Source organism: Blennius ocellaris (genome assembly GCF_963422515.1).
Source record: "Blennius ocellaris genome assembly, chromosome: 21".
Lineage (NCBI taxonomy): Eukaryota > Metazoa > Chordata > Actinopteri > Blenniiformes > Blenniidae > Blennius > Blennius ocellaris.
Genome location: NC_137670.1, coordinates 1,469,415 through 1,494,217, shown reverse-complemented (window position 1 = coordinate 1,494,217; position 24,803 = coordinate 1,469,415). Strand labels below are relative to the sequence as shown.

General features: G+C 45.7%; 3 protein-coding genes across 5 annotated transcripts; all 3 read left to right on the top strand.

Moving 5' to 3' along the window:
• Positions 1-72: 72 nt before the first annotated feature.
• Positions 73-6,174, top strand: LOC308145644 (endoplasmic reticulum protein SC65-like). 3 transcript variants are annotated; one of them, XM_080517121.1, is made up of 8 exons: positions 73-152; positions 2,253-2,671; positions 2,812-2,961; positions 3,226-3,397; positions 4,637-4,765; positions 4,857-5,002; positions 5,498-5,581; positions 5,752-6,174. In XM_080517121.1, exons 2-8 carry the CDS (start codon positions 2,336-2,338, stop codon positions 5,893-5,895), a joined length of 1,161 nt encoding a protein of 386 aa, XP_080373247.1. In that variant the 5' UTR covers positions 73-152; positions 2,253-2,335; the 3' UTR covers positions 5,896-6,174. The 3 variants fall into 3 exon arrangements, with proteins under 3 accessions (XP_080373247.1, XP_080373246.1, XP_080373248.1); XM_080517120.1 differs by lacking the exon at positions 73-152 and having other exon boundaries at positions 2,176-2,671; XM_080517122.1 differs by lacking the exons at positions 73-152; positions 5,498-5,581; positions 5,752-6,174 and adding an exon at positions 5,330-5,404 and having other exon boundaries at positions 2,176-2,671.
• Positions 6,175-6,997: 823 nt separating this feature from the next.
• On the top strand, positions 6,998-16,179 carry meiob (meiosis specific with OB-fold; the record flags this gene model as incomplete). The annotated part of the gene is made up of 13 exons (XM_080516955.1): positions 6,998-7,051; positions 7,844-7,901; positions 8,027-8,158; positions 9,251-9,323; positions 9,611-9,806; positions 11,706-11,806; positions 11,892-11,944; positions 12,064-12,159; positions 12,266-12,358; positions 14,776-14,920; positions 14,993-15,179; positions 15,871-15,957; positions 16,066-16,179. The coding sequence occupies 13 exons, from the start codon at positions 6,998-7,000 to the stop codon at positions 16,177-16,179; spliced, it is 1,389 nt and encodes a 462-aa protein (XP_080373081.1).
• A 1,050-nt stretch (positions 16,180-17,229) lies between these two features.
• On the top strand, positions 17,230-24,243 carry mlst8 (MTOR associated protein, LST8 homolog). Its single transcript, XM_080516916.1, has 9 exons — positions 17,230-17,322; positions 17,560-17,719; positions 18,890-18,941; positions 19,431-19,593; positions 20,058-20,133; positions 20,889-21,041; positions 21,132-21,256; positions 21,338-21,501; positions 23,894-24,243. Exons 2-9 carry the CDS (start codon positions 17,591-17,593, stop codon positions 24,010-24,012), a joined length of 981 nt encoding a protein of 326 aa, XP_080373042.1. The 5' UTR covers positions 17,230-17,322; positions 17,560-17,590; the 3' UTR covers positions 24,013-24,243.
• Positions 24,244-24,803: the final 560 nt, after the last annotated feature.

The window sequence follows — 24,803 nt, the reverse complement described above, 5'->3', positions numbered from 1 at the left end:
GAGTGTGTGTATGTGTGTGTGTGTGTGTGTGTGTGCAGACTTTTTTTCCACCAGAGGCGAAGAAGAAGGAATGTGGAAGTCAAGCTCGCCACAGTGAGGGGAAAACTGCACTTCCTTCAAGCGGGCGGAATGAAGAGAGCAGATTCCTCCAGGTGCGTAAAATGCGCGTAAAATGCGCAATTAGAGGATCGACTGAATGAGCGCGACAGTGGCTTTTTGTTTATAAAAGGGCACTTGTAAATATGATTTCATGTTGTTTTGATACAACAAATACTCGTATTGTTAAAATTAGGTGGTATTTGTTGACAGCGGCTTAATTTTCCTAATAGTTTTCACCATGTAATCATATTTTAAACTTCATCAAAGACACAAGAGTTCTCGATGTTCTTTTAAATGATTGAACACAATTGCAATTTGCAAATTATATGTGTGTCACTGAAACACTGTTTTGTATAAGCACAAAATATAATAATTAAAAGATAAGATCGGAAAGGAAGAGGCTTGAATAAAGTTTTACAGTTTTCTTTTCCTCCAAACATTTCAAAGATGAAAAGTGGTGACAGATATATTTACGACAGTCGTGGGGAATTTGTTTGTTTCATTTACTGTTCAAGACTTTAATTTTTCACAAACACAATTATCCACAATATAACGAGCAGTGAAATGTGTTTAGCACCAGTCTCACACCGAGGCAACAAAGATTATAAAAAATAAAGGTTAAAACACACAAGAAATGACTCGCAAAAATAGATAATAAACAAAGATGCAGTCACTGTTTGTCTTCAGAGAGATAAGGTTACATTAATTGTTGTACTTGTAGTATTTCAGCTTTCACTTCCAGTTGAAAGGGTTTTTTGTGTCATTTTGCTAATATTGTTCATTATGAACAAACTCACAAGTGCAGATTTAGATTCACACAACAAATTACCAGCGAGAGAGAGAGAGACAGAGAGAGAGAGACAGAGAGAGAGAGAGAGAGAGACAGAGAGAGAGACAGAGAGAGAGACAGAGAGAGAGAGAGAGCTACAGAGAGCCAGAGATAGAGAGAGAGAGAGAGAGAGAGAGAGACGGAGAGAGATACAAAGAGAGAGAGAGAAACAGACAGAGAGAGAGAGAGCTACAGAGAGCCATAGAGAGAGAGACAGAGAGAGACAGAGAGAGAGAAATACAGAGAGAGACAGAGGGAGATAGAGACAGAGAGAGAGAGAGAGAGAGAGAGAGAGAGACACTCTTCTCTGGATCAGGCTCAAAGAACCATATAGTAGCCTGAGAGCTACAGGGTCCTCCTCTTCCTCCTCCTCTTCCTCCGCCTCCTCCTTCTCTTCCTCCTCCTCTTCTTCCTCCTCCTCCTCCTCCTCCTCCTCCTCCTCCATGGCTTCATTTCCTCCCGGTAGTCTGGGAGGCTGGTGGGAGACGAGGACGACTGCAGTCAGTCACGTGTTGAAAGACCAAAAAGAGATTGTTCAACTTTCCAGCCATTTGAAAGTTCTGAACCGATGAGATGAAGATATATTGACGATATATTGATGATATATTGACGATATATTGATGATATGTTGACGATATATTGATGATATATTGACGATATATTGATGATACATTGATGATATATTGACGGTATATTGACGATATATTGACGATGTATTGATGATGTATTGATGATATATTGATGATATAATGATGATATATTGACGATTTGTTGACGATATATTGACGATATATTGACGATATGTTGTTGACGATATATTGATGATATATTGACGATATATTGATGCTATATTGATGATATATTGACGATATATTGACGATATATCAGCGTAAGAAGACACAATCAGCAGCCTCCAGGTCCTCCAGTCCCTCCCTACAGACCCTACACCCTCTACAGGCCCTACACCCCCTATAGGCCCTACACCCCCTACACCCCCTACAGGCCCTACACCCTCTACAGGCCCTACACCCCCTACACCCCCTACAGGCCCTACAGGCCCGTTCACGTGTGAAACACGACCAAAAATGACCCGTACCCCTCTGATCTCCACTTCACCGGCCTGCTCTTGAGCCAAACAGAGACCCGGTGACAGCTGAGCGTTCGGCACAGAGAAACCCGAGACGGCAGAGTCTGAAAGCCTCTGAATTCCCGGCGACACTGAGCTCTTCTCCAGACGCTCAGGAAGCCGGAGGCGGCGGAGGCGGCGGGGGGGATGTTTGTCTTATCATGGGCTTTTTGTGCCTTAAACCTGATTTCCTCTCAGCGTTTCTCTGCGCGACGTTCGTCTGCGTGACGGCGGCACAATATGAAAACTACAGCTTCGGCCGTTTCCCCCCGGATGAGCTCATGCCGCTCGCGGCGGCGTACGGCAAGGCGCTGGAGCTCTACGCCGCGGGCGACTGGACGGGGTCGGTCCGCTACTTCGAGCTGAGTCTGCGTCTGCGCCGGCTGCTGCGGGACAGCGTGCGTCGCTGTGCGCGGCGCTGCGGCGCGGAGGAGCGCGGCGAGGCGTCCTTGCCCGGAGGCCCCGGCGGCCCCTGGCACGCCACCATGGCCGCCTGCTGCCGCAGGAAGTGCGGGGAGCATTTTCCCGCGCTGCAGCTTCCGCCTCCCGGCAGAGGAATCCTGGACGACTTCGCGGCGAGAGCGCCCTACCGATACCTGCACTTTGCACACGCTAAGGTAACGCAGAGGACGGATTTATTGCTATTTCACGTGTGTTTTTGGTCGACTGACACGTTTCCAATAAATACCCGAAGACAGAAAATGCTTGAGTCACACGTGCAACTTGCTTACAAAACATTGCGTAAGTTGCGTTGCAGTTAAACGACCTGCAGAGGGCGGTGCCGTGCGCCTACACCTTCCTGCAGAGGAACCCGCAGGACCAGGAGATGCAGCGGCTGATGGAGGAGTACAGCAGGGAGTATGACCTGAGCGGTTTCCTCACAGACCATGAAGAGCGCCCCCATGAGGTGAGGGGAGCGCAAACATCCTCCCGTCAAACAGGAAACCACTTTATAGCGTTTAATGTAAACTCGTACTGCTCGTCCTTCTGTAAAGTGGTATCGTTGCACCTCAGGCGGCGACAAACAAAACTAAATGTGATAGAGTTGCATTGCGCCTCGTCTCGTCTCGTCTTGCTGTGTCCCGCCTCGTCTCGCCTCGCCTCGTCTCGTCTTGTCTCGTCTCGTCTCAGGGTGAACTGGAGCTCCTGGTGTCCTCATGTCCCTCTGCAGGCCTCCTTCCTGTCGGGAGTGAAGCTTGTAGCTTCAGGCGACTACAGCAGGAGCATCGACCACCTGGAGGCGGCGCTGAAGTTCTACCTGCAGGAGTACGAGTCGTGTCAGACTGACTGCCAGGGCGCCGGTCAGCCGTCACCAGACAGCCACTTCTACGCAGGCTTAGCAGGTTACCACGTTGCCACGTTACCAAGTTACCACATTACTATGTTACTATGTTACCGTGTTACCATGTTACTATGTTACCGTGTTACCATGTTACCACGTTACCACGTTACCAAGTTACCACGTTACCACGTTACCACGTTACCACGTTACCACGTTACCACGTTACCAAGTTACCATTTTACTATGTTACTATGTTACCATGTTACCATGTTACCATGTCACCACGTTACTATATTACCACGTTGTTACCACATCACCATGTTACTATGTTACCATGTTATCACGTTATCACATTACCATGTTACTATATTACCATGTTGACCTGTTACCACATCACCATGTTACCAAGTTACTACGTTACCAAGTTATCAAGTTACCACATTACCATGTTACTATGTTACCATGTTGTTACCACGTTACCACATTACCATTTTACCACATTACCATGTTACCACATTACCATGTTACCGTGTTACCATGTTGTTACCACGTTACCACATTACCATGTTACTATGTTACCATGTTGTTACCACGTTACCACATTACCATGTTACCACATTACCATGTTACCGTGTTACCATGTTGTTACCACGTTACCACATTACCATGTTACTATGTTACCATGTTAACCTGTTACCACATCACCACGTTACCACGTTACCACATTACCATGTTACTATGTTACCATGTTAACCTGTTACCACATCACCACGTTACCACGTTACCACATCACCACGTTACCAAGTTACCACATTACCGTGTTACTATGCTACCATGTTGTTACAACGTTACCACAATACAAATTTACTATGTTACCAGGTTACCAGGTTATCATGTAACCAGGTTACCACGTTACCAGGTTATCATGTAACCAGGTTACCATGTTACCACCTTACCAGGTTACCATGTTACCATGTTACCATGTCACCAGGTTACCATGTCACCATGTTACCAGGTTATCATGTAACCAGGTTACCATGTTACCACCTTACCATGTTACCATGTTACCAGGTTACCACCTTACCATGTTACCATGTTACCAGGTTACCAGGTAACCAGGTTACCATGTTACCACCTTACCATGTTACCATGTTACCAGGTTACCACCTTACCATGTTACCATGTTACCAGGTTACCAGGTAACCAGGTTACCAGGCACCACTGTGTCCCGTCCCTCCTCTCCTCTGACTCCGTCATGAATTTCCCAGAGGAAAGTGTCTGTTGTGTTTCCTGTGCTCAGACGTGCTGGTGGACGAGTTGCGCTGCAGGACGAAGTGTGAAGACGATCTGACCCCCAGCGTCGGAGGACATTTTGTGGAGAACTTCATGGCCACGCTCTACCACTACCTGCAGTACTCCTACTATCACCGTAAGTTTCTACGTTTGTGGTCAGGGGAGCTTTTCACCAGCGACCCGCAGTTCGTCCGGACACTTCCCGTCTCCGTTTGCCCCGCGACCAGTGAACGACGGCCGCAGCGCCGTGGCCTGCGTGTTCAGCTACTTCCTGTTCCAGCCCGACGACCCGGTCATGAAGCAGAACCTGCAGTACTACAGAGCCTCCAGCCGGCAGCAGGGCCTTCAGGCCCACGACTTCACACCCAGGATGGTGAGGCGGCCATTAATACTGTAGGTCAACAATTACAAAAATTAAAATAGCTATAATCTCAACATAAAGATGATTTTAATGTATAAAATGCAGTGAAATGTTAAAAAAGGTGTCTTAACCTGTCTCACTGAAGCAGGACAGATTTATATTTAAGAAAAATACACATTTTATTCTGTTAATTTAGGTGTTTTTTTTGCAATAGAAATAAATTGTTAAAAAAATTAGTTTTCAATGTGTTCATATCACAAATTCAGGTTCAAGTCAGGTAGTAAAAAAATATTCAATAAGCACTCGTATCACACGGAGGTGTTTGCATGATCATTTCAGGTGCACTGCTGTACAACTTTAGCTTTCAAAGGAACAGAAATAAACAAATGAATGGATGAATGACAGCAGCTAAAGGCGAGAACTCGTACTTGTACTTTTTTTTAAATGTTATTTTAGTTTCTGGATTATCTTGATGATGTTTTTGTTTGTTTTTTTCTGTTTTGACAGGAGGCTCTCAAATACTACAACCACACAGTCACTCAAAAGCAGATGTTGACATCTGTAGAAAAGTTCTTAAGTTTAACTGCTGAGGTGAGACGTGTGTGTGATTTTTAATGTATTTTTCCTCCATAAAAAGCTGAAATTATTATTGCGCACAAGCGAGTCTTGTTCGAGGATGTAGAACTTGTATTTTAAGAAAACAGGAACGTTTCATTCTATTCTATTCTATTCATTCTGTTTGTTTGTTTATCGTTCTGAAGGAGTTTCTTGGACCAGAGGAAGCGGCTCTCTTGGCGCCGGAGTCTCCCGACGCCGAGTTTGAAGGCGAGGGGGACTACGAGGAGTCCATCTACGCCAACTGGACGCAGCCCGAAGGCAAAGGGGACGCCGGCACGTCCCACTGAGGACACCCGGAATGGGAAACTTTAATTAGCGTACCTTGTCTTCGCAACCGTCTTTTTTTATGTGACGAATAAAAATCAACAGAAAAATATGAACGTTCACTCGTTTGAGATTGCGATTGTCGGTTTCCTCCGGATGTCTCCGGATATTTTTGGTTTAGTCTCACAATCCCAAAACATTTGTACGAGTTTTTAAAATGACGGGGAACTTTTTGTGGAGGTGAATGTGTGAATGTCTGTCTCTCAACCATGGATAGCTGGGGTTGGCTCTGTGGTGGTTCCCACTGGATTTCACAAGTTCAAGTCCAGGTCTCTCTCTCTCTCTCTCTCTCTCTCTCTCTCTCTCTCTCTCTCTCTCAAGTGTCCCCTGGAGACAGATGTCCTCTCTTCAGAGGGACGGGTCACAAGGACGAATTGTAGGACCGGGTGATATTGAACGACCCAAACACCAAATACAGCGCATAACTGAACCAATACAAAGATATATATAATTTCAATACATATGCACATATGGATATAAGTTGTATACAAAATAATAAGAATAAGGCTTCTCACCTGTGTGAGTTCTCTTGTGGGCCCAATCACTTATCAAGGGGATTTCTGTTTGCATACACTTTTCCTCATTTCATGCTATTTTGGCTGGAAGTAGTTCTCTATTTCCTTTCCCTCATAAAAGTACAGAACATTTATCTTTATATACATTTTTCTAATAAGTTTTAATACGTTTTTTAAAATGTTTTACTTTACTGAAGGAGAATTCGTATTTCCGACAGCACCTGAACGCACCACCAGAGCGGACGTCAGAGAAAAAGAGCTTCTTAACTTGGTAAAAAGAAAATTGAAAATTAATGTTTGAAACCACCGAAATAACTAAAGTTTGACATCGGTTTATCAGCTTTAAGACTTTTAAGCTGGTGTGCGATAAAAAAAAAAATGAAGTTAACTCGGTTATTGTTTTATGTTAGCTTCGATTCGTCCGTTAGCTTAAAAAAGCTAACAAATGTGAAACTTGTTGATTTGACTGGATTAATAATCAAAATGTCACTAATTTCATTTTTTTTCCCTCTTTCGCACAATTTTGTAGAGAAAATCCTTGACTAAAAACATGTCTCAGTCTTTTATTGCCATTTCTGAGCTCCATCCCAACTTCTCTCATCCGGTGAGTAAAAGATCATTATCATATTATTATTATTATTCTACATTTTCTGTTGAAATAGTTGATTTTATAGGATTATCAGGATTAACACTGGTATAAAACTGGAGTCATGATTTCCCGCCTGCTGTGAATGAATGAATGAATGAAGCAGAGTTTTGCCTTTAGATTTGTACACGTAACCTACATTTATAATCTGTATTGAATAGAAAATAAATTCTACGGTCTGTATCATCGGCTTTATTATTCATTAGTCACAGAATAGATGTTGCATAACTTCTACATGCACTCAAACTTCATGTGAGTCACAATATATAACCCAGAATCACTGGCAGGAATAAAAACAAGGTCGTTTTATAATAATTCCTCATCGTTACCAAGACAGAATTGACTGTATTTGTTTCATGTGTACCGGACGAGTGTTTTACTTTGTCCCGTGCAGCTCCCCTCAAGTTTAATCACGGACGACAAGGTGTTCCTTTTCATACAGATATTTTTATATTTTAATTTTTTACTTTTATTTCTATTCTATTGTATTTTATAATATTCCTATGTACCAGATTGCTGCAACAAAACAATTTCCCTTCGGGGATGAATAAAGTAATTATCTATCTATCTATCTATCTATCTGAACCTTTTTAGCGTATTTATAAAACAACAAATAAGATTTTATGAACTAAATTATTCCTGGTTTTAACTCAAAAACAATTAAATTTACTTAAATTGCATAGCTGACTGTGATGACAGCTACATCCTGATATGAAATACAGTGTGTACATCTCTCATGTGTTCTTTCAGAAAGTGGTGGGGATCATCATTGGGAAGACGGACGTCAAAAGCTTCCCGGACAGGAAAAGTCAGTGTCGCTTCTTCTTCCTTCCCATTTCTGCATTTCTGCATTTCTGCCCCCCCCCCCCCCCCCCCCTTCCTGTTTGGGTTTCGACGCTTTACAGAGATAAACCTGCACGTCTTGACTTTCAGATGCGGGCGTGGACAGATTCACGTTCGGCTTCACCATCAAGGACTCGCCAGATTTCTCCATCAACGTCTCGGCCTGGGGGAGCGACGGCCACGTCAACGGCCTCGCCAACAGCTTCAACATCGGCGACTGCGGTGCGGAGGTTTCTAGATCGGGGGGTCAAACGTTTTTTTTAAAGTATAAACATGAAAACTGACAGAGGCTGATGTAAAAACACTAGATTGGCAAAAGTGACATTCAAAACCAGCCGAAACCGTCATAATTTATTAATTGTGGAGGTCACATGACGCAACGCCTTTCACAATAAAACAACGAGTCCAATTTATGTGAAATGATACTTTAGACACGTAAACTCAAGAAATATTTCCAGATGATGACAAATTGTTTTAACCCTGAATAAAAATACGATATTCAGATAAGGTGACTGAGGGTTTTTTACAAATATAATATCTGATTTCCTTTAATATGTAAATTTCAGAATAGACGGCAAATTCTTGTAGTTACAAAAGGATCAAAAGAAGGAAAGACTTTGACTTTGACTTTTTTTTTTGTATTTATAGTAGCACGACTGCTTTTTCTTGTTTTATTGCAACAAAAATTGCACCGAGGAAAGAGAGACAGAAAGAGAGAGGAGAGAGAAAGGGAGAGAGAGGGAGGAGTGGAGAGAGGAGAGGAGAGAGAAAGGGAGGAGAGAGAGAGGAAAGGAGAGAGAAAGGGAGAGAGGGAAGAGAGGAGTGGAGAGAGGAGAGAGAGAGGAAAGGAGAGAGAAAGGGAGAGAGTGGAGAGAGAGGAGAGAGAAAGGGAAGGGAGAGAGAAGAGAGAAAGGGAGAGAGAGAGCGAAAGAGGGGAGGAGAGGAGAGAAAGAGAGGAGAGAGAAAGGGAGGAGAGAGAGAGGGAAGGGAGAGGAGAGAAAGGGAGAGAGAAAGAGGAGAGGAGTGGAGAGAGGAGAGGAGTGGAAAGGGAGGAGAGAGAGAGAGAAAGGGAGGAGAGAGGAGAGAGAAAGACTTTGACATTTGTCCAAATCTGCAGTTTAACATGTTAAGTTTGACTTGTTGGGCCTCCAGAGGTCAGAGGTCAGATCAGGTTGATGTGGCTCCTCAGCTGAAATCAGTTTGACGCCCCCGGTCTAGCTCTTTAGGAAAAAAAGTGGATTTGTGTCATTTAATCGTGTCCCAGTGAGAGTGATGTAACATGTAGTGAGAGATGTATGTGTTTGATTGTTCCAGTCACGGTTGAAAATCCCCTCGTCGCCACTAAAGACGTGGAGAAAGGAGAGAAGTTCTGCCCCCCGACGCCGAGGTAACGACTCTCCTTCCTGAAAACACTGGAGAAAATATTTCGCCGTTTTGTTTGGAAACCGTTTGCGATATCCAGAATCTGAATAGATGCACAGGGTTCCCGATAATTCCGCACGTAACGATATGCTTTTTTGTGTACGTACTTCTGTTCCTCGTGTGAGATCCTCAGTGGGTCGGTTACAAACGGCAGTTATTGATTTTCTCTCCGCGATGTAACGGCGAACTGACGAGCTCTGCGACGGTGGAGCCGATCGTCCCGGTATAACGAGTGACGCCGACGGTCTTCAGCCCCTTCAGGCTGCTGGTGACGGAGACCCACTCCCGGGTGCTCCTGTGCGCCGACGTGGACACCATCGACCGGCTGCTGCCCCTCCTCCACCTTCCCCTCAAGGACCCCCGCGACTTCTACTCCCTGGGCGACATCGTGGCCAACGGGCCGGCGCTGGACGGCACCGCCATCAACGTCCTGGCGGCCGTCAGAGCGGTGAGTTTTAACACCACGTCTTATTTCTTACACAGTTTAGTTTTGCAAATTAGTTTGGTTTATTTTTGATGACGTCACATTAAAGGTGTACAGGACGATGTTCTTTTTCCGGGTGGATCATCAAGACTATTGGTCCTCCCAACTGTCAATCATTCTGGTGATACATTACGTAAGGCCGTCGTACGTGCTCGTCCCGAGGTAGCGTGGATCTATTAGGCTTCACTTTCTGCGCATGCGCGCTTTCAGGTGTATGTGGTGAGCCACGCCTTCAGCGAGCTCGCAGTTCTCACCGGGTACTTTGAAAATGGCAGAGGGTCGCAAGAGTCGCCAAGTTTCCACTCGACAGGTAAAGTTTGGCATTCTATTTGGAGAAATGATGCTAAATGATAGCTTCTTTATTAGCCTGTAGCACGATAAAGTTAGCTGTCGAGGTGCTTGTACAGAGACACAAAAACATGTTTATTCACGATCCCTGATTACGGTTGGCTTTACACATATTCTTTTAAAAAAATGTTTGCTTGTCGTAAATAGACTTTCACTTACCGGTGGCGAGTCTGACATAGTGGAAAAAGTGCAAATGTAAAGTGAGCTTGTGTGAGCGATGCCGACTTGTGGCTTGTAAACGGAGCGTGCACGAGGAGAACTGGGCTCGTGCACGTCTCTCGCAACACGTTTTAGTCGGCGTTCCGTCTCGGGAGCAGGGAGAGCGTTGCGCATGTGCATTTTTTCAAAAGGTGGAGAGGGCGGTTCTTTCCGAAAAGTCGGGAAAATCCTCCTGTATACCTTTAAGTTTGTGTATTTCAGTCACGCAGTCGTAGCTTTTCACTCCGTCCTGCATTTGTACGAAAACCACTTTCGTTTCCACGTCAAAGCTTCGAAAACTTGTGTTTGTCTCTAGTCCAGTGTTTTTCAACCTTTTTGAACGAAGGCACACTTTTTTCTTTGGAAACATCTGGAGGCACACCACCACCCGGAAATGTTCAAATGTGAAACTCTGCAGCCTCTATCAGTGTTTTTCAACCACCAAAACATGTTTTTTTTGGACCTTGGATTGTGATTTAATGAGAATTTCATGGTTTTTACACCCGAATTGTCAGCAAGAACTGGATTCACGTTGAGATTTTAGAGCTTTTTTTGTGGTAATAAGACATTTTCATCACGGATACGCTGCACCGCAATAAAGAAAACTTTAAATTTAAATATCATTATGGCTCTATTCTACCTGTGAGATCAGGCTGCATGTCGCCCCTTCAGCTAAAATGACTCTGATCGAGAATAAATGCAAATTTCAGTGTTTCAGGTGAGAAACACTAGCTGGTTTTCATTGTATTGCCTTGTTGTTCTGAGGCAGTTGTTATAAACAACAGTGCAGATTCTACCAGTGAAGGTATTTCAGGAGAACTTTGAGATTTTGCACGACGACAGAAAACGTCGTATCAAAAACCGTCCAATCAGTTTTTCCAAAGAAAAAAGTGTGCCTTGGCTCAAAAAGGTTGAAAAACACTGGTCTATATAATCTTGTACATGATTATTTATTTATTTATTTATTTAAGCCTCATCCTATTTTATTTATTCTTTATTCTTTGCTCTCTGTGTTTCTGCTCCTGTCCTGTTAAAACTTCTGGAACTTGAATTTCCCTGAGGGAGTCGTTGCAAGGGATTAATAAAGTCGATCTGAATCTGAATCTGAATCTGAATCTAAAATAGATTTTCCAACGTTGCATCGGGTATTGTTTGGTTTTTCTGTTCTTTTTCAACGATCAGCTGCAGCAGCGCTTCACGATGATGCTTGTGAAGAAAGGTCACCGGGGGTCACGGGGGCCCTAACGTGAAGGAGAGGCCTTGACCTTGACCTTGACCTTGACCTTGACCTTGACCGCGCTGCGTTCCCGTTGTCAGGTCGGGGAGACGAAGCAGTTCACCACTGCAGACGGGCGACACGGCCAGCGGCTGGAGGCGAAGCTCTTCGACGACTCCGTCTCCTCCTTCCCGCTCGTCTGGTAACGTCACGCCGCCTCGCCTTGAACCCGCGTGAGGTTCCGTGACTCGCTGACCTCTGACCTCTGACCTCTGCTTGACCGGCAGCTGGGACCGAGAAGCCATCCAGCTCCTGCAAACCTTGGCCCCCCGGGAGTCGGGTAGGTCAGCGGCCGCCGTTGTTAGAGCGCCGTCGCCGGGGCACCGCCTCTTTTTTATTTTTCTTTTTTTTTTTCTTTTTGTTTGAGACGTTGTTGCAACTGCTTCTCTCCCTTTCAAGTCCTCTTCATCGCCGACGCAAAGATCAGCTTCGACAGCTTTCGGAGCGGGATGGTGGCGACGGTGAACTCCAGGAGCATCATCACCGTCAATCCTGGTAACATCACACACACACACGCACGCACACACACACACGCACACGCACACACACACAGTGATACCAGCTCCTCCCGTCACTAAACGTGACGACGATCTGCCGTCAGACACCAGAGAGGCCAGTTTGCTGTTCGGCTACGTGAAGGAGGCGACTGAGTCTGGACTCCTGGACCGAGACGAGGCCCTGGAGGACGTCCCCGGTACGTGACGGCGCCCAGCAACACGCCGTCTGTCCTGTCGGTGTGACGACGTCTATTTATAGCGCGACACGCGGGAGGATGGTTCGTCAGAAAGTGTGGCGGCGGCGAGAGCGAGGAGTCGTTTTCACACATTTCTGTTGAACCAGTGTTGCTCCAGTGTTGAACCAGTGTTGCTCCAGTGTTGAACCAGTGTTGAACCAGTGTTGAACCAGTGTTGCTCCAGTGTTGAACCAGTGTTGCTCCAGTGTTGCTCCAGTGTTGAACCAGTGTTGAACCAGTGTTGAACCAGTGTTGCTCCAGTGTTGAACCAGTGTTGCTCCAGTGTTGAACCAGTGTTGAACCAGTGTTGAACCAGTGTTGCTCCAGTGTTGAACCAGTGTTGAACCAGTGTTGAACCAGTGTTGCTCCAGTGTTGAACCAGTGTTGAACCAGTGTTGCTCCAGTGTTGAACCAGTGTTGCTCCAGTGTTGCTCCAGTGTTGCTCCAGTGTTGAACCAGTGTTGAACCAGTGTTGAACCAGTGTTGAACCAGTGTTGCTCCAGTGTTGAACCAGTGTTGCTCCAGTGTTGCTCCAGTGTTGAACCAGTGTTGAACCAGTGTTGAACCAGTGTTGCTCCAGTGTTGCTCCAGTGTTGAACCAGTGTTGAACCAGTGTTGCTCCAGTGTTGAACCAGTGTTGAACCAGTGTTGCTCCAGTGTTGCTCCAGTGTTGAACCAGTGTTGAACCAGTGTTGAACCAGTGTTGCTCCAGTGTTGAACCAGTGTTGCTCCAGTGTTGCTCCAGTGTTGAACCAGTGTGGCTCCAGTGTTGCTCCAGTGTTGAACCAGTGTTGAACCAGTGTTGCTCCAGTGTTGCTCCAGTGTTGAACCAGTGTTGAACCAGTGTTGCTCCAGTGTTGAACCAGTGTTGAACCAGTGTTGCTCCAGTGTTGCTCCAGTGTGGCTCCAGTGTTGCTCCAGTGTGGCTCCAGTGTTGCTCCAGTGTTGAACCAGTGTTGCTCCAGTGTGGCTCCAGTGTTGAACCAGTGTTGAACCAGTGTTGAACCAGTGTTGCTCCAGTGTTGCTCCAGTGTTGAACCAGTGTTGAACCAGTGTTGCTCCAGTGTTGAACCAGTGTTGAACCAGTGTTGCTCCAGTGTTGCTCCAGTGTTGAACCAGTGTTGAACCAGTGTTGAACCAGTGTTGCTCCAGTGTTGAACCAGTGTTGCTCCAGTGTTGCTCCAGTGTTGAACCAGTGTGGCTCCAGTGTTGCTCCAGTGTTGAACCAGTGTTGAACCAGTGTTGCTCCAGTGTTGCTCCAGTGTTGAACCAGTGTTGAACCAGTGTTGCTCCAGTGTTGAACCAGTGTTGAACCAGTGTTGCTCCAGTGTTGCTCCAGTGTGGCTCCAGTGTTGCTCCAGTGTGGCTCCAGTGTTGCTCCAGTGTTGAACCAGTGTTGCTCCAGTGTGGCTCCAGTGTTGAACCAGTGTTGAACCAGTGTTGAACCAGTGTTGCTCCAGTGTTGCTCCAGTGTTGAACCAGTGTTGAACCAGTGTTGCTCCAGTGTTGAACCAGTGTTGAACCAGTGTTGCTCCAGTGTTGCTCCAGTGTTGAACCAGTGTTGAACCAGTGTTGAACCAGTGTTGCTCCAGTGTTGCTCCAGTGTTGAACCAGTGTTGAACCAGTGTTGAACCAGTGTTGCTCCAGTGTTGAACCAGTGTTGCTCCAGTGTTGCTCCAGTGTTGAACCAGTGTGGCTCCAGTGTTGCTCCAGTGTTGAACCAGTGTTGAACCAGTGTTGCTCCAGTGTTGCTCCAGTGTTGAACCAGTGTTGAACCAGTGTTGCTCCAGTGTTGAACCAGTGTTGAACCAGTGTTGCTCCAGTGTTGCTCCAGTGTGGCTCCAGTGTTGCTCCAGTGTGGCTCCAGTGTTGAACCAGTGTTGCTCCAGTGTTGAACCAGTGTTGCTCCAGTGTTGCTCCAGTGTGGCTCCAGTGTTGAACCAGTGTTGCTCCAGTGTTGAACCAGTGTTGCTCCAGTGTGGCTCCAGTGTTGAACCAGTGTGGCTCCAGTGTTGAACCAGTGTTGCTCCAGTGTGGCTCCAGTGTTGAACCAGTGTGGCTCCAGTGTTGAACCAGTGTTGCTCCAGTGTGGCTCCAGTGTTGAACCAGTGTTGCTCCAGTGTTGAACCAGTGTTGCTCCAGTGTTGAACCAGTGTTGCTCCAGTGTGGCTCCAGTGTTGAACCAGTGTTGCTCCAGTGTTGCTCCAGTGTTGAACCAGTGTTGCTCCAGTGTGGCTCCAGTGTTGAACCAGTGTTGCTCCAGTGTTGAACCAGTGTTGCTCCAGTGTGGCTCCAGTGTTGAACCAGTGTTGCTCCAGTGTTGCTCCAGTGTTGAACCAGTGTGGCTCCAGTGTTGAACCAGTGTTTGTCCCCTGCAGTGGACTCCATCACCTCCGTCTACACGGTGGTCCAGCTGAAGCAGAAGGCCCAGGAAAACCCCCAGGTGTTCTTCGGCGTCACCTACGGCTTCGTCTCCAAGCTGGACCTCGACTCCTCGCTGTCCAGGGTGGTGGGGACCCGCTGGTGGGTCCACGGGGGGGGGGGGGCTCGGTTTCAAGATGGCTGCCAGCATCACAACCTTCCCCTCCGTCTCAGTTCCCGCTGCAGGTTCCTGGTGGCCGACGACACGCGGAGCTGCGCCAACCCGCAGTGTCCCGGCGCCGGCCAGCCGGCCGCGGCGTCCACGGGCTTCGACCTGCTGGTGGACCTCAGCGACCACACGGGCACCCTGCAGGCCTGCAGCCTCCGCAGCCCCGCCGCCGACCACACGCTGGGCTGCACGGTGAGGAAGATCTGGGGAGCCTGGAGAAGTTCAGTTAGACCAGGGGTGTCAAAACATGAGGCCCGGGGGCCAGAACCGGCCCGCCAGAGGATCTAATCCGGCCGCCATGGGATTTTTTTTATTTTTTGTTTTAAGTATAAATATGAAAACTGACAGACGCTGATCTAAAAACACTAGATTGTCAAAAATGACATTCAAAAATCCCCCTGGTCAGAATTAATTAATGCAATCTGTGGAGGTCACATGACGCAACATCTTTCACAATAAAACAATGAGTCCAATTTATGTGAAGTGATACTTTAGACACGTAAACTCAAAACAAATTTCCAGATGATGACGAATTGTTTTAATCCTGAATAAAAATACGATATCCAGATACAGATATTGTATTTCTTTTTTGCAAATATAATATCTAATTAACTTTAATATGTAAATTTCAGAATAGACTGGCAAATTCTTGCAAAAGGATCAAAAGGATGAAAGACTTTGACATTTGTCCACATCTGCAGTTTAACATGTTAAGTGAAGGTGTGATGTTTGACATGGATAATAACGGAATATTTCCTAAATTTCAACTCCCGTAGGACATTGACCAGGAATTTTCCACCCCTGTGCAACTTTAATTGTCTATTAATTTTTTGTAATTGATGAGTTAAAAAGAAGAAAACAACACGTTGCACTTTCCCTGCAGACGGACGAGTTCAGCAGCCTGACCGGTGACCAGCGAACCGCGTTGAAGTGGAAATTCCTGCTGGAGAGATGCAAAATACACGTGAAGGTACTGGGAGGTACTGGGAGGTACTGGGAGGTACTGGGAGGTACTGGGAGCTCCTGGCCGTCGTTTGGCCGTGAAGCAGCAACGGAAGGTTTGGTCTTTCGCCTTCAGGTCCTCCCGTCTCCCAGGGCGAAGGCCGGCCTGAAGGCCGTGGTCCTGGCCTGCTCGCTGGCCGAGCCCGGAGAGGTGAAGCAGCACATGGCCGCTCTGCTGCAGCCGCAGTGATCACACACACTCTACACACACTCTACACACACACTCTACACACACTCTACACACACACTCGCCACTGCTCTGCTCTCCATGTGGTCCAAAGGCTTCTGGTTGACATGTTTACAAGCTCAATCTTTATTTAAGCGTGTGAGTTCTGAATTCTCATTACAGATATGTTGACTGTTTTATTATTTATGTAACTTATGTATTTATGTAACTTATGTATTTATTGGTATTTATTCAAACGTGCCGTTGGCTTGTTGAGATTGCTGAAGTTCCAACTGAATAAAATGAAGCTAGTTGTTTAAAAACTGCTTTTTTTCATGGATGTTCTTTGTTACCAAGGGATGATTTGGTGGAAAACATCCAGGAAATTTCCAGGGGAAGTTTTAGGGCAGCGACAGATTTTGTGTTTTTCACAGATCACTTCTTCCTCTGCAGACGATTCCGACAGCGAGGCTGAGACGTTTCTACTGAAGTGTAAAAAACAGCTTATAGCGTCGTTTTATGAACGTCTTCTGTTACAAACCGTTCACCTGACGTCTCTCTGTGATGGGAAAAAGACTCTTATCTTCAAATTATGATTGTATTATTACTAGTATTTCCATTACTTTTATCAGTTATTTTGTAATCATTATTGTTCTGGTTAATTGGACTATATTTAGCTTTTCTTCTTGTCTAAATTGACAACATGCTGTCTGGTGGGTCCTTTTCTTCTTAATCAGATGTGTTTTTAAAAAAACTAAAAAGTTCTACTTCCCAGTGATGAGCATTTACATGAAAACAACAATGAATCAGGGTTGGAAACAAATCAGAAGGTATCGATGAATCTTGTGTTTGAGAGGTGAAATGTTTTCAAAACTTACAAGTATATTTCTTTGCAGTTTTCACTTAAAAGGCGCAGACACAGATGTACATTTATCTCGATTCCGATTAATTTAATTTATCTTTATTTGCCTGGTTTCTCTCTCCAGAACCTTCAGATGTTCTTTCTCCCGTTTAAACTTGCCGTCTGTCTCGTGTAATAACAAATTGCGCCAGTAGATGGCGGTAGTGCGCATCCGCCGGAGTCAAAGCGGAACTGTTCGTCCTTCCGGTCCGGCGCTGACGGACACATTCAGGCGACGCACTTGATTTGTCGTCAACAACAAGCAGGTAATGTGAACGTATCAAAAACTTTTTATCACTTTATGGGTATTCTCTGTCTTTTATTGTGGTTTTTCGTGCACATCCGAGCTGCGCGGTTTAAAACGGGGCTCGTTTTTACGTCACGCGGCCCCTTTTTGTGCCGCTTTTAGCGCGTTAGCTTCACTTTTTAACGACTGTGATTCAGTGGCGGAATGAAAACACCCGAGTGTTTGTTCCCCCCCCCCCCCCCCCCCCCCCCCGCAGGGCCCGGACCTCCAGCAGCCTGCCGTCCAGCATGAACGTGAACCAGGGCACGGTGGGCAGCGACCCGGTGATCCTGGCCACGGCCGGATATGACCACACGGTCCGCTTCTGGCAGGCCCACAGCGGGATCTGCACCAGGACCGTCCAGCACCAGGACTCTGTATCCTTCACTGGCCGAGGACTGGGCCTGACACCGAGTCCAAGATCATGTCAAGCCGCCTTATTTCCACCTGGCCTACTGTTTTAACATATTTATTACGTCATAACGTCGTCAGTTTTAATGTGATTGACGTCAAAACCGGCCCCCCTCGTCTCTGATATTCCACATGCTGCAGCGATGTCATTACTCTGGTTAGGGTCAAAGGTCAGCGGGGTGTATTTCTCATTAAGATTTCAGGATAGGGGATTGAAAACTTAACATTTTGGCCTCGGTTTGAGAGCAATCGGATTAAAACCGACGGCGTTTCTGTGACCTTGACCTGGAACCCGATCGCTCTCACAATTAAATGGAACTGTTGGATGGGGACAGTTAGTAAAATATAAACATTCGTATACAAGCAGGAGAAAGCATAACCTTCACCCAACTTTTGTTGGCGAAGCTACTAAATATATAAAACGGCACATGGAAATAAGATGAAGGTGAATAAAGGACTTGAGACTTACAGGTGTGACTTTGTTTCATGTCTGCGTGACGGAGAATTGTATTCACGCTCACGTGACCTTGGAATGACGGGAAACAAACGACACGCAGGAGCATTTTTGTTGTTAGTAATAACTAATGGAAAGTTGCATGAGTGGATTCAAATATTCGAACAGAATGTGTATTAAAAATCAGAATGACGTGAAAAAGGAACAGTAATGTGACTGGCAAGGACTGAATGTAACAAACAAAACCTGAAGCAGTATTTTAATGTTCATAATCCACAGTTCTAATACAAGCTTGTTGTTTAATCCTATTGAGCACAAACCTGACAAGAAAGCCCACGTTAATCAACTTTATAGCATGAAATTCGTTAAATTCTAGCTGTTTTAAACCACGTCTTAAACTTTCATTATAATCTGTGAACGACGTAATAAATTTGCAGACCCTTTAATAAAAACCTGTTTTCTCAGTGAGCGGCTCTCTGAACACCACAATGGTTTAGAAATAAGGAAAAGGACAACAAGAGCAACTGTTAAGGACTTATTAGTGCCTTCAGCCATCGTCACTACAGTTTGAATCTTGTTTGTGTAGTTTTTTTCTAATTCTGCTTCACATAAACTGAGGCTGAGGTAGTTTTCAGGGACAAAACCACCTCAGTCGTCTGCTTTTCTTAACGCTTGTTGACAGCAAGTCAATTCTCTGGAGGTCACGCCTGACAGGAGTATGATCGCAGCCGCAGGTCAGTTCAGAACTTCTTTGCGTCTGATATTCTACGTCAGTGTTTTTCAACCTTTTTTGAGCCGAGACACACTTTTGTTTGGAAAACTCTGGAGTCACACCACCACCTGAAAATGTTAAACTCTGCAGCCTCTATTAGCAATATAAAGTCTTTCTCATCACAGTTTTATCAACAGGAATCCAGTAAATCCAGAAAGCAAGGACTTTTTTTAATAGTGCCTCCCTCAGTGTGAAACCTGGACCTGATGGATGAAGAGCTGAGATCCTGGTTTTCAAAAACTTCTCCATCACTGTCACTGACACAGTACTTTGATACAAGATGGTAGCAGGAGGTGGAGATGAACCACACTGACGTCTGTCACTTTACATTTCACCGGCAAAGTTCTGTGCTGCCCTCTAGTGGCGGAGAGTATGAATACACGATTACTCTGCAACACACTGGTGGTTGAAAAACACTGATCCGCCGCTCGTCCTCCCTCTCTCTCCCCAGGTTATCAACACATCCGCATGTACGACCTGAACTCCAACAACCCGAATCCCGTCATCAACTACGACGGCGTCAGCAAGAACATCACGTCCGTGGGCTTCCATGAAGACGGGCGCTGGATGTACACGGGGGGGGAGGACTGCATGGCTCGCATCTGGGACCTGAGGTGCTGCAGACACACTGAGGCTTTGATGTTTTGTTTGTTTGTTTGTATTTACCTACATGCACGCTTGAGGCTATTTCTGAACCCAGCATGAAGTGCGAAGCCCCAAAAAACTTTTAAAAATTGGTTGCCGATGAAGAAAGGGACCATGATTTCAGCTTGTGTGTATTTGTAGCGCCAGCAGGGGGCGCTGTGAATGGGTCGGGTCGCCTCCAAGCTTTATTTCGGCAACAAAATAAGCCAGACGGTCGCAGATTTGATGACGTTAAAGACGTCGTGTTAAGAAACTCGTCCGATTTCTTGCCAGATATTAATGAGGCCTGTGTCGACCTCAAGATCAGACGACGTGCTTCTTCTTTTTCTTCGCTTTCATCTGATCGGAGCCACATAATGGTACAAATCTGGACTCGCGTCCCACCGAGAGATGTGACCTTATTCTGTCTTTCCGTCGTCTCTCCGTCCTTCAGGTCCAGGAATCTTCAGTGTCAGAGGATTTTCCAAGTGAACGCTCCCATCAACTGCGTGTGTCTCCACCCCAACCAGGTGAGTCTATTTATTTCATTCATTTAAAACGATGCAACAGCAGCGTTTCATATGAATGAAAAGGAGCAGAAAGAAGTAAAACTTATAATGTTCTGCCTCTTATCAACACTAAATCCTTTACAGTCCAGTTCATTCACATGCAGCGTCTTTTTCTAAGACATCAAACACAAAATACATCAATAAGGTTGATCTGCTCCTCCGCAGTGTCGTATTTCTGTAACATTGATGATTTAACAAGTTTCTTAAACACATCAATGGACTTAGAAGTTTTAATTTTACAATCCAGACCGACTCCTTCCATTGAGATGCATTTTTCCATTACGGCCGATTGAAACCTGGGTTTTGTAAAAACCTCAGTTCCTTTCAGTTCAGATCTACTTTTTCTCTTGGGCGAATCTGTTTTGCAATTTGTTTGGTAAACTTTCCAGATGAGCTTTAAACATGGTTTTTTAGAAGGTTCTACTCCACTAGATCTTTACATTTCAGTGTTTTTAGTCGTCTAACTAAAGGATCAGTATGGTCTCTGGAACCACTTCCACTAGCGACTCTAATCGCTCTTTTCTGGAGAAGAACAATTGGATTAATGTGTTTTACAGGCGTTTCAACACATTTCAATACAACAGGTCAGATATGGAACAATCAATGAGTTATACAACAAAAACAAAGCATCTTATGTAGAGAATCTTTGCCTCTGTGCAACTCTGTCGGCTTGTTGGATGAGTCACGGCGGCGGGACTCTTGTCGGGTCTCCCCAGGCGGAGCTGATCGTCGGGGACCAGAGTGGGGTGATCCACGTCTGGGACCTGAAGACCGACCACAACGAGCAGCTGATCCCCGAGCCGGAGGTCTCCATCAACTCCGTGCACATCGACCCGGACGCCAGTTACATGGCCGCCGTCAACAGCTCGGTCAGTCCTATTTCATTGTTTGTCCCACCGGGGGGGTCTCGTCTCGTCGTCTCACCGGGGGGGGGGGGGTTTAAATGTTCTCCTGCACAGGGAAACTGTTACGTCTGGAACCTGGCCGGAGGCAACGGGGAGGAAGTGACCCAGCTCATCCCCAAAACCAAGATCCCCGCACACAAGCGCTACTCCCTGCGCTGCAAGTTCAGCCCCGATTCCACGTGAGTCCCCCCCGTCCCCCCCGTCTGTCCCATCCGCAACTCCGTCCCCCCTCACGTCTCCGGGGTTCTTTTTGTCCCCAGGTTGTTGGCCACGTGCTCCGCGGACCAGACCTGTAAGATCTGGAGGACGTCCAACTTCTCGCTGATGACGGAGCTCAGCATCAAGAGCAACAACCCGGGGGAGACGTCCCGGGGCTGGATGTGGGACTGCGCCTTCTCCGGAGACTCCCAGTACATCGTCACCGGTGGGTGGAGCAGCGCCGACGCTCCGGCTCGGTGATCCCGACCGCACGGGACATTTGGGAAATGACAACCGTTAAAATTCAACACGTTTCAGAGTCATTTTGAAGATTTATTTGTAGTCACACATCGTCTAAAAGAGAGTTTTTCACCCTCTGGTGTTTCCTCCAGATCTCGTCAGGTGAGGCGTGGGAAATTATCCAATTTCGCATTTTTTTCTAGAAAACCTTTGCTCTCACAGCGACAGTGTGTTGCAGAGTAATCATGTATAAATACTCTTCACCACTAGAGGGCAGCACAGAACTTTGCACAGAACTTTGAAGTACTGTGTCAGTGACAGTGATGGAGAAGTTTTTGAAAAGGAAGAATGTGAACCAGGATCTCAGCTCTTCATCCATCAGGTCCAGGTTTCACACTGAGGGAGGCACTATTAAAACTAGATGATCTGCATTTCCCGCGGCAAATGCATGATAGTGTGAATGCTGCTGGCAAACTGTAATGCTACCTAGACTAGACTGAGAGTTTAAACTTGTGCAACTTTTTGAAATTGTGCAACTTTTTGAAACTTGGTGCAATTTTTTTTAACGTGTCACAGTTGAAAAAGTGTCAAACAGTTAAAAAAGTTCAAAGAGTTAAAAAAGTGTCAAACAGTTAAAAAAGTGTCAAACAGTTAAAAAAGTAGGACAAAGTGAACAAGTTCAAAAAGTTGAACAAGTTTCAAAAAGTTGAAACACTTGAAACACTTGAAAAAGTGTCAAACAGTTGAAAAAGTAGAAAAAGTTGAAACAGTTAAAAAAGTGTCAAACAGTTAAAAAAGTTCAAACAGTTAAAAAAGTGTCAAACAGTTAAAAAAGTTCAAACAGTTAAAAAAGTTCAAACAGTTAAAAAAGTGTCAAACAGTTAAAAAAGTAGGAAAAAGTGAACAAGTTCAAAAAGTTGAACAAGTTTCAAAAAGTTGAAACACTTGAAAAAGTGTCAAACAGTTGAAAAAGTAGAAAAAGTTGAAACAGTTAAAAAAGTTCAAACAGTTAAAAAATGCCATGCATTCACACTAAAAAGACATTGGGAAATACTTTTTTTCTGGTTTTACTTGATTCCTGTTGATAAAACTTTGATGAGAAAGACTTTATATTGTTAATAGAGGCTACAGAGTTTAACATTTTAACAGTTTCAGGTGGAGGTGTGACTCCAGAGTTTTCCAAAGAAAAAAGTGTTCCTTGGCTCAAAAAGGTTGAAAACCACTGATCTAAAGCGTCGCCTGGTTGAGTGAGTTCTTGCTGCAGTGAAAAGTGTGGCGATGTTGCCGTCGGATTGCAGTTTTCCATGTTTCCTGCGGCAGCGACACTCCCGAGGGACACCGGGAACCGTCTTTCAGGCTTTTTCTGTAAATATTTCCGCGTAATGAAAGTGTTTGTTCCGTCGCCTGCAGGCGCGTTAACTTCCTTTTGTCTCGGACTCGAGGACCTGCGGCGGAACTTCGCCCACTAAAGAACGCTGAGATTGTCTATAGAACCGTTTTTTGACGGTTTTGCTTCGGGCCACAGTCACAATGGGTTCTGTGACCGATGGCTAAATTCTGTGCTTGCTGCCTAGTGTCCGCTCAAATTTGGTGTTTTTCACCAAAATCCAATCTGAGAGTCGTTTTCCTTCATTGGACGGAAAATGTTTGACTCTCAGTCGACGCAGTAATTCTTTCAGAAATGTGTTTAGTTCATTTTATTTTTATTTTTCTAATCTGGTCTCAGGAAGGAGACGTCTGAACCGTTCCCTCAACGTTCGGAGAATGAAATTGTCCAAAAATTCAGATTTCCTCGCCACCAAACTCTCAGTCTGATCAAGTTTGTAGGTTTAGTCTGTCAGTTTAGCTCGATTTTATCCACCTGTGGCCTTGTAAATGATCGGAACGGCCGAATTCAATCATTTTTTTGAAACACTCTTGACAACCTCGTGTACTTTTAACTGACATATTGATGGTTTTTATCCCCCGCCGTAGCCGAGTCGACTCTTGAAACAGTCTCCGTACGTACGTACGTCCGTTCGAACGTTTCTACCTATATCTCGGCAACCCCTGGGCCCACAGTGACCAAACTTCACACATGGACACTCCACCTGGGGAGAAGGGGCACCATGGTGACCATGACCTCATTTGCATATCAGGTCACAGGGTCACTAAGTGCATAAAAACACCTTTTGGGCTCTGGAGACGTATTTTGACATAGCTTATGAAGAAGACCTTTCAGATTCTACATAATGATCTACTAGGACCCATGGAACACCCTCTAGTGTACCAAGTGTGCTGCCTTAGAGCTGGCTTTGTGAGAAAATAGAAAGCCCTCCGGCGGGGGATTAGCCCAGCAACGGCCTTCTTGATAACTCTTTCTTCCGTCCGTTCTTCAGCGTCGTCAGACAACCTGGCTCGCCTGTGGTGCGTGGAGACCGGCGAGATCAAGAGGGAGTACAGCGGCCACCAGAAGGCCGTGGTGTGTCTGGCCTTTAACGACAGTGTGCTGGGCTGAGGAGGAGGAGGAGGAGGAAGAGGAGGAGGAGGAGGCGCCACGCAAACGTCAGGAAATGAGGTGTGTGCACGGCGCTGACGCAAAGACAGTTTGACGTCTTCCCAGAGGGAATCGTCGTGACGAAGCAGAGTTTGAACGTGAGCAGCTGCTGTGAATATTCAGCATCAAATACCTTCATTGGTCCAGGACTTTTTCCTTTCAACGCATCTTTTCATTCAAATTTCCAGGGTTTTTTTTGTTGTTTTTTAAAGAAACTGATCCAAGTCTATTCTTGCAGAGTGCCGTATTTATTATAGCAAAACGACGTTATAATTGTCAGATTAATCGCTGGTTGTTTCGACGCGCCTCGTGGAAATTGGAACTCTTCGTCCGAATCACAAGTGGAGCAGGAAGTGTTGAGAATAAATCAATTTACAAACAAATCTTTTGCTTCGCAGCCGTCCTTCGCTTTTCTCTCGTCCGATGAAGAAACGGCGCCACGTTTTGTGTTTTTTTTTTTTTATTGGGGAAAATGTGAGCAAACGCGTTGCAACAGGAGCGGTTACACGTGATCGGGAGGAAATGCAATCGGAGACGCGTTACAAGAGAACCGGAGGACGGTGCCTGTGTGATCTGTGAGGTGTGCTACCAGAGAGGCTTATTAGACATGGAAGGGAGCGACGACAGGGGATTTGGCCGGAAACTACCACGGCGGTCAAAGTGGTTTTTGTTCGCTGCTTTTTTCTTATAGAGGGCAGAAGAAGAAGAAAAAAAAGACGACTTTTGTTTCCCTGATCTTTGGCTGGCCGGGA

Excerpts from the sequence above, each read along its gene's own strand:
- LOC308145644 (XM_080517120.1), top strand. The coding sequence starts at position 2,216 with ATGGGCTTTTTGTGCCTTAAACCTGATTTCCTCTCAGCGTTTCTCTGC. Across the intron at positions 2,672-2,811 it reads TGCACTTTGCACACGCTAAG|TTAAACGACCTGCAGAGGGC; the intron begins GTAACGCAGAGG and ends GTTGCGTTGCAG. Across the intron at positions 2,962-3,225 it reads ATGAAGAGCGCCCCCATGAG|GCCTCCTTCCTGTCGGGAGT; the intron begins GTGAGGGGAGCG and ends GTCCCTCTGCAG.
- mlst8 (XM_080516916.1), top strand. The coding sequence starts at position 17,591 with ATGAACGTGAACCAGGGCACGGTGGGCAGCGACCCGGTGATCCTGGCC. Across the intron at positions 21,257-21,337 it reads AAGTTCAGCCCCGATTCCAC|GTTGTTGGCCACGTGCTCCG; the intron begins GTGAGTCCCCCC and ends TTTTGTCCCCAG. Across the intron at positions 21,502-23,893 it reads CTCCCAGTACATCGTCACCG|CGTCGTCAGACAACCTGGCT; the intron begins GTGGGTGGAGCA and ends TCCGTTCTTCAG.